The sequence below is a fragment of the Mirounga leonina genome, unplaced genomic scaffold, assembly GCF_011800145.1.
Source record: "Mirounga leonina isolate KUSES-001 unplaced genomic scaffold, KU_Mleo_1.0 Mir_99, whole genome shotgun sequence".
NCBI classification, from domain to species: Eukaryota; Metazoa; Chordata; class Mammalia; order Carnivora; family Phocidae; genus Mirounga; species Mirounga leonina.
Window position 1 is genome coordinate 5,050,299 of NW_023270971.1, and position 17,780 is coordinate 5,068,078.

The 17,780-nt window shown below is 44.1% G+C and overlaps 1 protein-coding gene across 7 annotated transcripts in view; it reads left to right on the top strand.

The window, feature by feature from the left end:
* The window catches only part of ABLIM3 (actin binding LIM protein family member 3), a 108,795-nt gene that overhangs the window by 34,708 nt on the left and 56,307 nt on the right, over window positions 1–17,780 (top strand). For all 7 annotated transcript variants that reach the window (XM_034999525.1, XM_034999526.1, XM_034999520.1 and 4 more), the window contains 3 exons: window positions 2,813–2,950; window positions 13,061–13,244; window positions 15,062–15,174. In XM_034999525.1, coding sequence (XP_034855416.1) covers window positions 15,135–15,174 — 40 coding nt within the window. In that variant the 5' untranslated portion in view covers window positions 2,813–2,950; window positions 13,061–13,244; window positions 15,062–15,134. The remainder of the gene's footprint in view (window positions 1–2,812; window positions 2,951–13,060; window positions 13,245–15,061; window positions 15,175–17,780) is intronic.

Below are 17,780 nucleotides of genomic sequence, written 5' to 3' on the forward strand. Positions count from 1 at the left end.
GCAGCACACTCATCCTGAGGGAAGCGGCAGAGTTAGGGTTGGGGGGCCCATCACTAGCTCTGCCCCCAGAAAACCCATTTTCCTAATCTGTCCCCTCACTCAGATTTTATACCTTTTTATCTGAATGGTTCAAAGGCTGAGTATTGACTGAAGACCATGATCACAAATCAATTTCCCCCAGAAAATCAAATCAGGGAGAAACCGAGTTGATCTTGGAAATTGGTTCTTGAGCAATAAGGCAGGTTAAATTAGAAGAGGTAAATGAGAATTCGTGCAGTGATTCTGGAGGGACTTTTGGATACTTTTGAGACTTCTCATCACTGTTGGTGATGATTATCCTGTTAGTTCTTACTTGTTTTTCAGACTCCCAGCTTTGTTTCCCTCAACAATTGTGGATCACTACACTGCCCAGATAAACGGGATCTACATTTTTCTCACAAATTGGTGGGAGAGGGGAGAGTGAAATATTTTCCAGGGTTGGTGAGCACGAATCAGAGAAAGAAGAGGAGACAGGATGAATGGTTATGGACATTCTGGGAGTGGGGAAGGATTGCTCTGAGCTGTGGGGCAGGTGTGATGATCATGGTACCAGTGAACATTTATGAAGAACGTCATGCACTTTTCAAAATGCTTTACATGTATTAACCCATTTAGTGAATTAATTAATGATTTTGTTAACTAGCTAACTCACTTAAATTTTGTCTTAAATTTAAGACAGGAGAAAAGTTGAATAAGGGGCATGGACTCCTCAAGACAAAGATTGTGAGAAGGATATTATCTCCCACCTCAGATAGCAGAGTTGTCAGATTCAACATTTTCAGGGCTCAGTAACCAGCTTTTTGCCTTACAGGGCACTGGTGATTCAGGAGACCTGTAAGTGGAAGATAATTGAAAGTCCATGGGCACCTGGGTGGCCCAGTTGGTTAAGCATCTGCCTTTGGCTCAGGTCATGATCTCAGGGTCCTGGGATCAAGTTCCGTGTTGAGCTCCCTGCTCTGCAGGGAGTCTGCTTCTCCCTCTCCTCTCAATCTCTCTCTCTCTCTCTCTCTCTCAAATAAAATCTTAAAAAAAAAAAGTCCTGTTTTTCTGTTACTTGTCTTTAAAAGGAGGAAGGCAGCTGAGATCAATTATGGAGGCCATCTTTGAGAATCTGAAGAGAGCTGTAGGATAATGTACATAACACCAAATTTTATATTTAATTAGAAATACTAGATCCCAGGTGTATCCATCAGGATATGCTGCAGTAACAAGGCCATAACAACAAAAATTCCTCCTTGCTCACCATAGACGTTCGTCCTGGGTTAGCCTTGGAGCTGTGCTCCAGGACTCAATCAGGGATCCAAGCTGATGCATCCTGCACACCATCTGGGGTATCACTGGTTGCTGGGTTATGGAAAAGGCAATATGGCAGATCACAAACTGGCTCCAGTTGAAAGTGACACACATAATTTCCATTCACATTTCATTGCCAAGCAAGACACCATGTGCCATCCTTCATTGTGCCTAGAATAAAAGATTCAACTTTCAGTGAACAGCCATTAACAACTACCACACTAGGTCAAGAAGCCCTGAATCGAGTATTATCTAAGTTACTTTGCAGTTCAAAGTTCATGTGAGTCCAGATTAATTTATAATATGCTTATTCAAAATTTAGGCAGTAAGCCTGCATGTCTAAATAGTAGACATCAAATTCCCCTCCAATCAGGTGGTCATCTTTATAGCCAGGACAAGAGTGAGCCTTCTCCTAATAGGGTATGAGCAAAAGATTTTGGACTGTTGCTTCAACTTTGAAAATTGAGGAATTGAGGAGTTCTCTCCTGATCCCCCTAGGGGCTTCCTACAAGAGAGAAGATTTAGTTCCTCATTAGCAAAGTTATCTCAGTAGCTTATACATAATGAGATTGGACCAGACAGCTGTCAATATCCCTCCCAACCCTGATTTTTTTTTTTTTAATTCTAAGCAGGTGCCTACTATTATTAAAAACCAGATAACCAGATTTTAGAGTGGTCCAGCAAAGTATATCTCAGGGACAGGAGATCTGGAAAAGTAGCCATGAGAGAGTCTAGGCAAGAGGGTAATAGATTCATAAGCTAGTAGAGCTCTACAGTATCATCAAATGCCCAACCTCTACTGATTTCAGCTCCTTCTTAATCTCTACCAGATCTTTTTTCTTAATTATATACTTTTGACATTTTCTCAGTGCTATGGAAAGTGCCACTCAAAGGCAGCTTTAAGATGAGTCCCCGCACCAACCTCCTTCCAACTAGAGTGCCTCCCCTTTGTGCCTCTTTTGTAAAGCCTGTGCTACCACTGACCACCCTCATTTCATAGATGTCAAAACTAGAGGCCCAGAGAGGGGATGTCACTTGCTTTGCTCAAAGGCCAGTTGGAGGCAGGATCAATCACCCAATTCTTTGAGACCCATGTCAACTGCAAAAACCAAATTCTCTTTGAGAAATTTGGGACCTGGTTTTGATCCAGAAATCACCCAAGAAATGGTATTTCTGGATCATTTACTTTGAAATACTCTACTTCTTTTACTTTTCATCTTCCGTGAATTTGGCCTCTATTATGGCAAAGAAAGGTTACGCTCACTCGTAAGTCTCTGCCTGCTTCAGGAGACTTATGAACTCACATCCTGATGGTGCCTTGGCTTGGCACATGCAGCCTGGTGATGTATTGAAGGTACTTGGCTAATTACCTGCACGCTTTCTGCTTTTTCTCCCAGTTAGGATTATGATAATGTCTTCTAACAGAGTTCCTAAAGAGGAAAGGCCTTCTGGATAGTGATCTCTTTGTTTCTTTCTGCAGTTCCTTATCAGCAGAATCCTTACAATCCCCGAGGCAGCTCCAATGTCATCCAGTGCTACCGGTGTGGAGACACCTGCAAAGGGGAAGTGGTCCGTGTCCACAATAACCACTTCCACATCAGATGCTTCACCTGTCAAGGTAGGAGGCCCAGACTCCCAATGCCCCTGTCAGATTGCAGGCCCTGGTTTCACCCATAGGACATGCCACAGGGGCACGCAGAAAACATACAGGCCGATACCTCTGCAGGCCTAAAGAAACTTTCCTTGAGCCTTTATGAGAACTCTCCCTTAGGCAGTGTGGAGTGAAGAGGAAGGAAAGAGTTGGGACGTGGGGGAGGGAGGGAAGCTGGTGACCTCAGAGTGGTAGTGCTGACCCAGGAAGAAAAAGGCAATCCTGCAAGCTTAACCTGCACAGCTGGAGAGACTCCTGTCTTGTGCCTATAAATCAATTTGAGAGTGAATGAATGAGCAAGCTGTCCTGGCTACAATTCAGTGTGGCTCTGAGATGAGCACCTATTCTATGACCGTGTGGCAATCCTCAAAGGTGAGGTTTAACAGGGTACATTATGACTTCACTAAGGTCTGTAATTTGGAAGCAGGTGGATGTTGAGTTACCTCTGGACTCTTAAATTACAAGTTCCTAAAGAAGCAGGATAACTAGCAGCAGGAATAAAGAAGGACTCTGCTGAAAGAGCCCGGGGAGCCCTCTGGCCCTGATAGATGCCTTTCCAGCCTCCACTTCTTGAGGCTTTCTGTTCCACAAGGCAGCCATTCTGAGGTTGGATGGCCCCGTGGGTTTAGAAAATGTTTGACCCCAAACCAGTAACTTCCACCTGTTGGTTCTAGATTTGTTCTCAATCTAGATTGCTCTAGATTTGTTCAATACTGCATGTGTGCTGTTCCCTGTGGCTGCCGTTCACCTACTTGTAGTCAGGTCTCCGCACACCTGATTACACTGCAGGTCCTTACTTTGAGCCTCATCTGAAATGATTCCAACTTGTATCATCTTGGAGTCTTCCTTGATCCATTCTGGTTTGTCACTATCATTCTAAAAGGATAGTGCCCAGAACAGACCATGGTTCTCAAGGTCCACCAAATACAGTGGGGGTACCCTTTCTGTTAATATGATTGATGTTGGATTGACCTCCTGAGGAGCCACTCCACGGAATTGACGTATATTGAATTTAAGGTCAATTGAAACCTCAGATCTTTTCATTTTAGTAATTGCTTCCAACCTCAGTCTCATGTGTCTGAGATTGACTTACACTGCTGTTGAGAAAAATTCTGGATTTCTTCCTCAGGATCTCACTAGACACTGCACTGAGCGAATCAATTACATATTCACATTTCCTAATGTTTTTAATGGAAGCACATATGGAATATATTTTAATTGATGTGATTTAAATTCTGTATTGAGACTTGGCAAACCCCTTTAGTGTACGCTGACCTGCGAAAGGATCTTGGCGAGTGACCATTTTTACACCACTAGAAGCTGGGGCAGGAAAAAGGATAAAAACAACAAAATTGTTCTAAGGAGTTTTGAGCTACGACTGTGCAATTGTATTCTTAAGAAAGTATGTTAGTTACCCTTTGCTGGGACCAAAATTTAATAGTTTAAATAATTTTTTGTTTAGCTCATGATCCTCTGGGTTGGCAGGGCAGTTCTCCCAGGCTGAGCTGGCTCTCCTTGTCTCCACTCGCCTCATCACAATGATATTGGTGGGTCACCTGGCAGTGGTTGGCAGGCTGTTGGGCTGAGTGCCTGCATATGGCTTCTCATCCTCCAGCAGCCTGGCTTGGATTCATTTGCATGATGGTCTCAGAGTTCCAAGTACAGCAAAAGAGCAAGCTTCAGAAAGCAAGACCTTTTTAAGCCTCAGCTTATGTCATACTTGCCAATGTCCCATTTGCCAAAACGAGTCAAGTGGCCGACCCAGGTTCACGATCATGGAGAAATAAACTTTGCCTTTGGTGGGAGGATTTGCAGATTTCAAGGGTGTGAATGCAGAGAAAGGAAGAATATGGCCATTTTGACAATCAACCACAGGGAGGTTGTAGAATATCTTTTCATGGAGATTTTAAGGGAAAAAAATAGATTTACTTTTCTGACTGTTTTCAATGTCAACTTGCTTAGAAGTGAAACAAATGAGAGAATTTTTGTTTCCAGCAGTAACCAGTTATAGTTACCCTAAATAGCCTCATTTGAAAAAGTTAAAATCTCTATGAATTTTTCTGTAGTTCTTTTACCATTCACTACTGCACTGACATGAAAGAATCTGCAGAGGTGAAAAACAAAAATAAAAGCAGAAATCCTCCTGTGACTGCCAATGCCAGACTTAATCCTAATGGTTTATGCTAAACCTTGGCAACCTTGTGCTTTTGCCTTGATGGCTGTATAGATCATGGAGACATAGGAAGAGGCTAGAGCCCGGTCTAAGTAGGAATCTAATAGGAGACCTCTGAGTAAAGCTGAAATTTTCCCCTACGAAAATCTTACTTTCAATGTATGGATGGATGAGAAATAAACTGGAGAAGGAGACAGCAATGAAACCGTCTGTACTAACTTTGGCACTGGGTAGAGGAGAATAAAACTTGTATCAAAACGTCTACCTATAATCCACCCTTAACATGGATTCATGTTCTATATTCATGCTATGAATTGGCATAAATTTTAAAAAAGCGAAACAGAATTTAAAAGAAAGTCATCCCACACTTGGCAAGTGGCAGAAACAAGTGATATTCCTCTTTGGAGGAACTCAGCTTTATTCCGGACCTCAAAGAACTCCCACGGGTAACATTATCAGCAAAATGAGTAACTTACAGTCAAAAACACACAAATCATAATGGAGGGAGAGCCACAGAAACAATGAAGAGAGAATCAGAACCTCAAAGACTTCATAAATTTGTATTTTTTTAAAAGATTTTATTTATTTATTTGACAGAGAGAGAGAGCGGCAGGCAGAGGGAGAGTGAGAAGCAGGCTCCCCACTGAGCAGGGAGCCCGGTGTGGGGCTTGATCCCAGGACCCTGGGATCATGACCTGAGCCGAAGGCAGACGCTTAACCAACTGAGCTGCTCAGGCGCCCCATAAATTGGTATTTTTTGACATTATATGATGACTACATAGAATACATTTAAATAGGTAAGAAGAGCCATTTAAAAAGAGCAAGAAACAACACATTATAACAAATAGCACAGCAGATTTGAAAAAGAAACAAAACTTTAGAAATAAAAATATATAATGTTTGAAATTTAAAAGTCAGTGTATGGATTATATAGCAGATTAGATGTTGCTGAAGAGGGAATTAATGAACTATAGGATTTAGCCAAGAAAAAGGTATATACATATAGTCCAGAAATATAAGAAGGTGGTAAAAATAAAAGATAAGTTTATACATGAAGAAAATAGTGGAAAGGGTTGACGTATATTCAATCAGAGTTCTAGAGATGTGTAATAGAATACCTGAGTGGGAGGACAATATTTGGAGTCATGACAGTTATGCAATGTTCTAAAACTGTTCAAAGACACAAATCCTTGGATCCAGAAACCTAATAAATCCCAGTAGAAAAATATAAAAGAAATCCACCTGTATACATCATCAGAATGAAACTGAAGATCACCAAAGACAAATGACAATTTTAAAAACAGCCAGAGAGAAGAAATAGATCATCTGCCTACAAATGGTAAGTAGACTGAGAGCTAACATGTCAGTAGCAACAAGGAAGCCAGAGACCAGTGGAATAATTCCTGTATGTACTGAAAGAGATAACTGTAAAGTTAGGATTATGTATTCAGCAAAAGTATTTTTCTAGAACAAAGGCAAACCTATAGCTAACATCATACTTAATGGTGAAAGACTGCCTGCCTGCCTATAAAGGCAAAAGTAACAAAAGGATGTTTGCTCTTACTACTTCCATTCAGCACTGTACCGCAGGTTCCTATTGGGTCAGTTATGTAAGAAAATGAAATAAAAGACATCCAGATTGAGAAAGTAAAAGTAAGGTTATTTCTATATGCACATGACATGATCTTATATATAGTAAATCCTAAGGAATGCACTAAGAAACTCTTAGAAATAACAAGTTAATCCGAGTTTCAGGATAAAAGATCAATATACCAAAATCAATTGAATTTCTATACAGTTACAATAAACAATCTGAAAATAATATTAAGAAATGATTCCATTTACAATAATGTCAAAAATAAAATACATAGGAATAAATTTAACAAAAGTGTAAAATTTATACTCTGAAAATTATAAAATATTAAAGAAGATCTAAATAAATGAAAAGAAATCTCATTTCATGGATCAGAAATCTTAGTATTGTTAAGATGGCAGTATTCTTCAGACTGATCTACAGATTTGAGGCTATCTTACTCAGCTCAGGCTTCCACAATAAAATACTGTAGATTGAGTGGCTTAAACAACAGAAATTTATTTTGTCACAGTTCCAGAGGCCAAGATTAAGGTGCCAACATGGTAGGGTTCTGGTCAAAGCTCCCTTGGCTTGCAGATAGCCATCTTTTTACTGTGTTCTCACATGTCTGGAGAGAGAGAGAGAGAGAGAGAGAGAAATGGCAAACTGGCTGGTGTCTCTTCTAAAAAGGGCACTAATCTCATAATGAGGGTCCCACCCTTATAATCCTCATCTAAACCTAAGTATCTCCTCAAGGCTCCATACCCAAATACCATCACACTGAGGGTTAGGGTGTCAAAATACAAATTTGGGGCAGGACACTATTCCATTCATAGCAAATGCAATCCCCATAAAAATCCCATCTGGTTTCCTTGAAGAAATTGATAAGCTGATTGTGAGATTAATATGGAATTGCAGGGGATATAGAATAGCCAAAGCAATCCTGAAAAAGAACAAAGTTGGAGGACTCAAACTTCCCACTTTCAAAACTTACTACAAAGCTACAATAGATAAGACAATGTGGTACTGGCACATGGATAGACATAAAGATCAATAGAGTTGAGAGAGCAGAAATAAACCCTTAGGTTTATGGTCAGGTGATTGTCAACAAACCTACCAAGACAATTCTACAGGGAAGAAGAGTCTTCAACAAATGGTGCTAGGAAAACTGGACATATATATGCAAAAACACACACAAAAAAATGAAGTTGGACTCCTTCCTCACACCATACACAAAAATTAGGTCAAAATAAGTCAAAAACCTACATGTAAGAGCTAAAACTATAAAACTCTCAGGAGAAAATGTAAGAGTAAGTTTTTGTGACCTTGAGTTAGGCAAAGACTTCTTGGCTATGACACCAGAAGCACAAACAACAGAAGAAAAATAGATGAATTAGGTGTCATCAAAATTAAATACTTCTCAGTGCTTCAAAATATACCATCAAGAATGTAAAAAGTCAACCCACTGAATGGGAGAGGAAATTTGCAAAATATACATCTGGTAAAGAACTTGTATCTAAACTATATAGAGGATTCTTAACAACTTACTAAGAAAAAGACAATCCCATTTCAAAATGGGCAAAGGATCTGCACTGAGGTTTCTCCAAAGAAGTTTTATAAATGTCCAGTAAACACATGGAAAAAAATGCTCAAAATCATTAGCCATCTAAGAATGAACATCGAACCACATGGAGGCACATGTCACGCCATGAAATCGGCCATATTCAAAAAGACAGAGAATACAAACGTTGGCAAGAATGTGGAGAAACTGGAACCCTCCTCCATTGCTGGTGGGAATGCAAAGTGCATAACTGCTGTGGAAAGCAGTCTTGCAGTTCCTCTAGGAGTTCAATGTAGAGTTACCATATGACTTAACAATTTCAAAGTCATAAGATGTATGCTTAAGAGAAACAAAAACATATGTCCATGCAAAAACTTGTGCATGAATGTTCATAGTAGGATTATTCATCAAGTCAAAAATTGGAAACAATTCAAATACCCATCAACCAATGAATGGATAAATAAAATGTGGTGGAACATTTTGCAGCAATACATCCACGTGGATGAACCCTAAAAGCACAAATGGCCCATAAACATATAAGAAGATTCTCAATTTCATTAAAAATCAGGGAAGTGAACATTTTAAAGTGAAATTTAAAATCACAGTAAGATGGGGCACCTGAGCGCCTCAGTCGGTTGAGCGTCTGACTCTTGATTTCAGCTCAGGTCATGATCTCAGGGTCGTGAGATCGAGCCCCAAGTCCGGCTCGCACTGGGCATGGAGCCTACTTGGGATTCTCTCTCTCCCCCTCCCTCTGTCCCTACCCCTCCCACACACACACTGCTCGTGCACATGCATCCTCCCTCTCTCTCAAAAGAGAGAGAGAGAAAGAAAGAAAGAAAAAAAGAAAGAAAGAGAGAGAGAGAGAGAGAGAGAGAAAGAAAGAAAGAAAGAAAGAAAGAAAGAAAGAGAAAGAAAGAAAGAAAGAAAGAGAAAGAAAAAACAAGGAAAGAAAAGTGTGTTTTTAAAAAATTAAATAAAATCACAATAAGATGACATTTTATAGCCACCATGTTGACTACATATATTATCAGCTTTCAATGATGATATGGACCAGTGGAAACTGCTGGTAGGAATGCAAATGGGAAAAACTCTGGAAAACGGCGAAGCTTCACCTCACAGATACAAGAATGTTCAAAGCAGCATTTCCATAAAACAAAACAAAACAAAACAAAGGGGATGCTTTCAGGATATGCAAACAGGCTTCTGAGGCACCGGGAATGTTCTGTTTCATAAACTTGGGAGCGGGTACCTGGGAATGCATTTTATTCTTCTTCTTTAAATGGTGTTTGTATATTTACTACATTTTCTGTATGTATAATATAGTTCACAGTTAAACGTTTAAATGTTAAATAGATCACCCTCAGGAGCCCTTCTAACACTTTGGTTTTGAAATTCCATAAAACTCCGTCTCATTTGAAAAGTTGAAAATCAACAGAATCCTATGACAGACTTGTGGACTCTCGGGTCTGGGTGTGTTCTCAGTTACCACATAGCCCCTTCACTTCACAAATGAGGCAGCTGAGCTCGAGAGAGGTGGGGTAACTTTTTCAAAGCCACGCAGCACCTGAGTGGTAGAATAGAAGCATGGACCACGGTCCAGCGACCCCCAACACAGTTCGTTTTCCCATGAAACACGCGGTGACTGTGGGCAAGGTCTCTTTCTGGGCATTATACTAACAGTGAACGTTCATTCTGGATTTTCTCAAAGCAGTTCTAACTTCTCATATCCTGTCCCACTGTCAAACCAAATGATCTGCTTTTTTTTTCTAAATTAATAGATTTTATTTTCTTGATTCACGGAATAACGCCTGTCCTGGGTGTTGTGTTAAATTCCACATCAATTCCATACTGTAGACCCTCTCCAGGGCCTTTCCTGTTATTTGGATGTCAGGCTCTGCTCAGCCTCAAATACATCGGTCCTGCTGTCCGACTTGCCTTCTATCCCCGTGTTCCCCTGAGATTCTTATCAACCTTTACATCCTTTCTACCAAAAACTTCCTCCTTTAACTCCTTGGGGGAAATGGAGGAACTGATTGTTCCAGGTTTTCTTATGACCTCCTGGGTTTGTCCACTGGGAGAGGTGGCTCTGGGGGTGGAGCTGGCCGGGGAAACAAAGGAGAGAAAAGAAGGAAAAAAACAGGACCTATTTCCAATGAGGTCGTAGGCCATGACCTCACTAATTCCACAGCCATGAAGTCAATCAATCTGCCACCTGCACACCCCAGAACGCCCTGTACTCTGGCCTGGACTGCTCTTGAGGCATTGTTTGATGTGATGAATTTTCACAAAGCCTGGTAGAAGATGAACCCTCTGCCATCAACCACCACCACCACCTCCACTAATAGGCCCCTGCCTCTCTGCAGGCAGGGGTGGTCTCCAGGGCCCTCCAGCCCCACCTCGCACTGAGTTTAAAATGTTTAGGCACCTGGTAAGCCCCAAAGGAAGCTCTGCTTCTCCTAGACTCATGGCATATCAGTGTCAGAAGAAAAGTTCAAGTCACTTTTTAATCTACCTTCTTCATTTTACATACATGTGAACAGAGACCAAGTTCATTATCACCCAGAGAGTTAATGGCAGTGACAAACTCAGAGCCCAGGTGGCCCAACTCCCAGACTATACATCTCCCACTGTGCTGCACGGTCCCCCTAATGCTGTGACCTCTGGGGCTCCCCTCCTCCTCACTCATCCTGGCCCCGTAAGCCTGCCTCTGGCCTGCAAAGTGAACACACACTTGCGAAATTCTTCTGCCATGCGCCTAGAAGTCCATCCTCTCTTTAACCTGGGTGCTTTTGCATTACCACTTTCCCTATGAACAAGGGGGTAGTATTTACTGGGGTGGCATCACCCAATCCAGACCAGGTCCCCACAATGACAGGCTTGGAATTCCTTATTGGTTTCCACACCATTGAGCTTGCTTCAGAAAGCTGATCTGTGCTAACCAAGTCCTCAAGAAACCAATGTATAAAATCAGAGTGCCCTTTTATTAATGGAAATAAGAGCTGTCATTCTCCATTGTACTAGTTCGCGTTGCCCTGACCAGCTGCTTCCCAAAGGTCTAGGTAGTAAGTCAAACTATCAGTCACTTAGTGAATGCAGTCTCAGAACAAGGAGGCTGGTCATAGGGTTGGGATGGGCTCCCCAATGGCCTTCCTTTGATTGCTGGCCAGCCCCTTCTTAGCTGACCACCCCTGCTTTAGCCAGACCAATACACTCAGCAGTTCTGGTGGCCCTGAGAGCCATTTGATCTCTTGGAAGAGACTTTGCCTCTTTCTGCCCTTCCCATTAGGTGTTGATTTCATAACTTAACCCTCAGAGGGAAATCTCATTTGCCACGTTTCCAAGTCCTTTGGAGGTAGGGAGTCCCACATGATTCCGTCGTTCAAGCACCTATAATTACATCCACCTACTCCTCTATTATCGGTTCTACACATTTTCATATTGTCCGCAAGGATATCCCATAAGACCTTATGACATCTTGTTGCCTGTCTATGCAAAAGCTATCAATGCAATTGGTCATTTTTGCAACTGGGTGATGGGACATCATTATAGCCTTCTCTCTTCTTTTGTTTATGTCAGAGAGTTTCAAAATATTTTTTTAAGTTTTTGAAAAACTAGGAGAAAAACCATCCGTGGCTTCTCAATATCCCACAAAGCTGGACTCAGGCCCTCCTCCAACTGGTCCGTCAATATTTTCCTGTATTACTGCCCTCCACTCCCTAAAAACACCACCCCTACCCCAGTCCCACCTCCATACAAATACCACTTGCAACTTCCTGCTTGTGTGCTTTAGCTCATTTTCTGCCTTCAGAGTGCAACTTAAGTGCCCCGTCCTCCAAGAAGCCTACCATGATCCCTCCCCCACTGACATTGCTCCCTTTTCCTCCCCACTCACAGCACTTGCTGCCCGAACCAGCCCATGGCCTATCGCCCATGATGTATGTTCTATAAGGTCGTCTTTTGGCATATATTGTTACCTCTTCACAGTTCAGGGATCGTGTTTTATCATTCTTGCCTGGGAACAAACCGACTCTCTATGTCTATGGTGAGAGCAGATTATAAACTTCCAATCATCCATCCTACTACCATCCTCAATTGTCTTCACCTAGCACAGAATCATGCAAAGAGAAAGTGCCCAGGGAAATTTTAACTGAATGATCTTATCCAATTCATAATACCACCAGTATGGCCTTGTGTGAGCCACGCAGTCCTAAACTTTCATCCATGCATTGAGAAGATGGTACAATACCAGTGGTCCCGTCAGGATCAGCTGGGGAGTGCGCTAAACCACAAATACCTGGGCCCTGGCCCCCAGGGAGTGTGATTCAGGCCCAGGCATCTGCATCTTAAGGAGCCCGAAGGTGACTCCAATGCAAGTGGTCTTCAGGACACACTTTAAGGAGCACTAGCCCCAGGCGCCTGGGTGGCTCTGTTGGTTAAGCGACTGCCTTCGGCTCAGGTCATGATCCCGGAGTCCTGGGATCGAGTCTCACATCTGGCTCCCGGCTTGGCGGGGAGCCTGCTTCTCCCTCTGACCCTCTCCCCTTTCATGCTGTTTCTCTCTCACTCTCTCTCTCTCTCTCAATTAAATAAATAAATAAAATCTTGAAAAAAAAAAAAGGAGCACTAGCCCCACGAGGTCCGATGTGCCACCATTTTCGGGCCACTTGTGACCAAGTCAGATGTCAGCCTTGTCCCCAGTGAGAACCTCGTGCTCGCCCACCTTCCCTGGACTCAGCCTGCCCTTGATTCTCTCCTTGTTCCCCGCAGTGTGTGGCTGTGGCCTGGCCCAGTCGGGCTTCTTCTTCAAGAACCAGGAGTACATCTGCACCCAGGACTACCAGCAGCTCTACGGCACCCGCTGCGACAGCTGCAGGGACTTCATCACCGGCGAGGTCATCTCTGCCCTGGGCCGCACCTACCACCCCAAGTGCTTCGTGTGCAGCTTGTGCAGGTGGGCAGGTGGCCAGCAGAGGCCGGGCCCCTCTGCCTGAGCCCTCTGGCGGTGTGGGGGCTCACAGGGCTGTACACTGAACACTTGGATTTCTAGGCTCTCGTGGGTGGAACGATCTGACAGGCCAGTGCTTTTCAAACCTTTTAGCAGCTGAACCCTGTCTGTCAAATAAGATCTCATGTAAAACACTAGTTTGTCTGGCGATCAAGACGGAGTGAGGACCTGAGCTGCCACCCTCAGCCTCCCATTTCCCATCAGAAGTGCTCAGAGGAACTACTGAGTTCCCTGAACCCATTTTGGAAACCAGGCATCTGGGCCAGCTCCCACCCCCTCAGCCTCATGTACTGTAGAGATATCTGTTTGTAGCCTTTCTCCATGACCCTGGCAAGTGATCCCCTCTCTGTAAGCCTCAGCTTCTTCATCAGTAAAATGGACATCAAAACCATCCCAACGCTGTTGGGTTTTCGTGAAGATAAATGAGATGGTGTTTGCAAAGACCATAGCTCAGTGACTAGGACATAATTGTGTCTGCTTTTGCTATTCTTGTCATTATCATATGATAACCATCTAGCCTCTCGGGCAACCTGGTAGGCAATGGAAAGCTCACCCTTCCCTCTCCCTCATGCCCTGCGTCCCGGTTCCTTGTTAATTTAGCAGACGTACATGAAGGGTCCACTGTATGCCAAGCACCACATTAAGGAGATGAAAAAAATAAAGGAGACGTCAGCCTTGCCCACAAATACATGAAAATTTAATGGACTGCCCTGATTAAGTCATACATAGAAACATGGTTTGGACTAAATGTATGCCTTTTTTAATTAGGAAAGGAATTTATAGATTAATTATTCTCCCCATAAAATAACTACCTGTTAGTTACCAGTTAGGGTTCCTGCTGAGACTAATGACACAGTGTACAAGAAAATAAAACCACCGAGTAGAATTCATTCATTCATCCGTCTCTTAAAACCTGGGCCCTGGGTCGCAGAATCCCAGACCCACAGTAGGGTCCATATGGTTTAAAGTGAAGTTTCTGTCAAGCCCCATACAGACGCAGTGCCTCCCCAAGGTCATGCTGTGTCCTTTACCACAAGTCAGTGCCTGGGCCTCGATGAGAACACAGCTCCCCCAGCTCAAGCCAGCACCCCCTGCCATGTCCCATGTTGCTAATACAAGGGCAGCGGAGCCACTGGAAGCCTATGTCAGGGGCACTCAGAGTCTGTATAATAGGCTGTCCCTGACTTCATGCACGAGAGCAGCTGAACAATGGGCTCAACAGTGCCAGGGATTCGATGTACAGTTTATCTTTGTTTAGGGAGGCAGGACATGGACCAGTTTGAGACCTCAGAACTCGGAAACTCAAACTGCACAAACACAGAGGAGAGGAAGAGGTTATTTGTGGATTTCTAAATGTCCTGGATAGTGAAAGGAAGACATTTTGGTGAATTTAGGAGTTGAATGAGTTCTTCCAGATACATGGGGATAGGTGAGGTTGGGATGGAAAAAGTCTTTCCAGAAAGAAGGGGCAACTCTCGGAGGAATTATTAACCAATTCATTTATAGATGAGAAATGTAAGCTTCACTAAGTGTCATGGTGCGCCCTGGGTTAAAATCATATAAATGGCCCAAGTGGGGCTCCAGTTCCAGTCGCGGCCCCCAACTGAGTGGTTTGGTCAGCCTGGCACCGTGAACAGCACTTGAATTTACCTGGCATAATAGAAGGCAGGCTGTGTGTATGAGCTTTGAACACATCTGCTGTCAGCTCACCAACAGACATGGTGAAGAAGAGGTGTTGCATTTCTCTTTCATCTCCCTTGTAGGAAGCCTTTCCCCATTGGAGACAAGGTGACCTTCAGCGGGAAGGAATGTGTGTGTCAGACATGCTCCCAGTCCATGACCAGCAGTAAGCCCATCAAGATCCGCGGACCAAGCCGTGAGTCCTCGCCGTGGGCACCTCCCTGTCTGCGGGCCATGTGTCCTAGGGCTCCCTGTCCCAGCTCCGTCATCCGCTCCTGCAGGCCCGGAGGGAAGTGGGGGAGGTTTCCACCCTGGAGGACTCCTGAAGCCTGACCCAGTTGGCATTCAGCCCAGACTCACAAGCTTCCTTAAGCAGAAATGCAGGGAAAGCGGGCTGCTGATTATAAACCATGACAGCCTGTTTGGCCACTTGGGTGGGGCTCTTCTGGGATGAGCTAGGCTCCCTTATCTTATCTCACCTTATCCATGTTCCCCAGGGTACCCTAACAGGGCTGATGAAGCCACCAGCTGTTCTCAATTTGTACAAATTCCACTAAAAAGTATACATAGACTCATCTTAAGAAGGAGAAATATGGAAGCAAACCACAAGGGATGTGCTAGTGTCTCTTAGAAAGTGTCCCAGGAACACTGCATCAGCTTCACTGCAGAACTGTAAACATGCAGATTTTTAGGCCCACTTTGGACTTTTTTTTTTTTAATGTTTTTTAATCTTTTTTTTTTTTTAAGATTTCATTTATTTACTTGACAGAGAGAGAGCAAGCGAGAGAGAGAGAGAGCAGGAATGGGGAGCAGGGAGGGGCAGAGGGAGAAGCAGAGAAGCAGACTCCCTGCTGAGCAGGGAGCCCGACACGGGGCTCGATCCCAGGACCCTGAGATCATGACCTGAGCCGAAGGCAGACACTTAACCCACTGAGCCACCCAGGGACCCCTTCCCCCCTTTGGACTTCTAAGAAAGGAACCTAGAAATCTGCATTCTTAATAAGTTTCCTGGGTGATGCATTTGCGGCTCCTAAGACTGAGAACCACCATTTAGAGATGAGGGGAACATCTACCTCACCAGAGTAAATGTTATGTTTCATCACCAAACTATAGATCTGGGGGGAAACTGAGGATCAAGAGTGTACCTTGGGACAGTCATTCGAATTCATGGAACATCCATTCCCCTCAAATGTGTCTAGTGGTAAGATGTCTAAATCACTGTTCCCAGATGCCCTTGTCAGGCTGCTGACGCCCTGGCCCCAGGGGCCTGCCGTAAGCCACGCTAGGCTCCCATGTTCTTTCACATTACATGACACTCCCACTGGCCTCCACAGGAGAATCAATGAAAACCCATTAGCCGCCTGCACTGCATCACTGTGTGGGCGCAGGCACCGACAGTCTGCATGCCTGGGCCACATCCTGCCGAGGGGGTAAGCACAGAACACCCCGAGTCAGCAGGGCTTGGCCCCGAGGGGCTCCATCAGAGCCCGCCAGGCGTGGTGAGCTGGAGAGAAAGACGATGGGAAGGCTTCCTCCCTAGCCCTTCCTTCCTCTCGATCTAATCAGATCTGCTCACGGAATGTGCAGAGAACTTCCTTCAGCGTCCTTGGTGACATTCAAGAACAGTTTGCTGGTCTGAGCAGGTTTCCATCTCGAGGTGGCTGAGTGAACACACTGTTATCTTTCATGATTCCTTGAAAGCATCGTGCAGAATGACAGCAGGGCTGGAGTACTGGGATGCAGGACCATGGCCCTGTGACTGACGCTGCGGAGGCGCCCAGAGACCAGCAGGACCGCGTGTGAGGCAGTAGAGAGAGGCTGGCTGGAGCCAGGAGCATGGCAACCCTCTGTGTAAAACACAGCAGACACAGAGCCTTGCTGGGGCTCCGTTTACCCAGCTCTATGGAAAGCAAATGTATTAGTATCCAGGAGCCAGACTAGCATACGCCATAGTGTGTAAAATACTCTCTAAATATAACGCAAGGATGCTGCAGACTCGGAGATTTAATCTGGAAAGCACACCAAAGAGAGAATATGATTCCTGAATCTGTTATTTCTCTTGGCTTGTACTGCATTACTACATGCATCAGGGACCTCGGAGAGGTGGGAGAGTTCCTTGGCCAAGTGTGGGAATCCTGCATGCGAGCGTGTCCTTGAGGATAAGTACTAAATGTCTCCACCATCATTCTGCAAGTCCAAAGGCAGAGGAAGGTGAAGAGTGAATAATGAGAAGCAAATGAGCACATAAGCAGTCTCCAGGGGGAGTACCCGGGATCATGGCTCATCTTGTTACTCACAACGTAAAGACAGCGAGCTGTGGATCTACACCTTTTCTCCCCAACGGTGGTCACTGTCCATGCTGCAGATAACTAGAGGGGGTGTTGGAAGTTCTGCTGAGTTCCCAAAGGATAGAGGGAACCAAAACCAGATTCAAAAGAGGGCTAAGATGAAGAATGTATCATGGAAAAGGAAAAAGAAGGAGGAAAAACCTGATGTATTTTTGATCTACAGGGCTGTGACATTTCATCCCTGGAGGGTGAATAAAGACATTCTGGAACAGCAGGAGCAGTTATCGGCTCAAAAGAGATTAAGAAGAATACTCAGGAACTATCAAGAGAAAAGAATTGTGTTACCTCTTACAAGAATAAGAAGTGTTTCCTCACATTTTCACTGAGAGGAATCAGCAGCAGTAGCAACATCAGCATCACTGACATAACTGTCACGACCGTCACTACTGTCACCACACCACCACCATCACTATCACAACTGTCACCATCACTACCACCATTAACATCACACTGT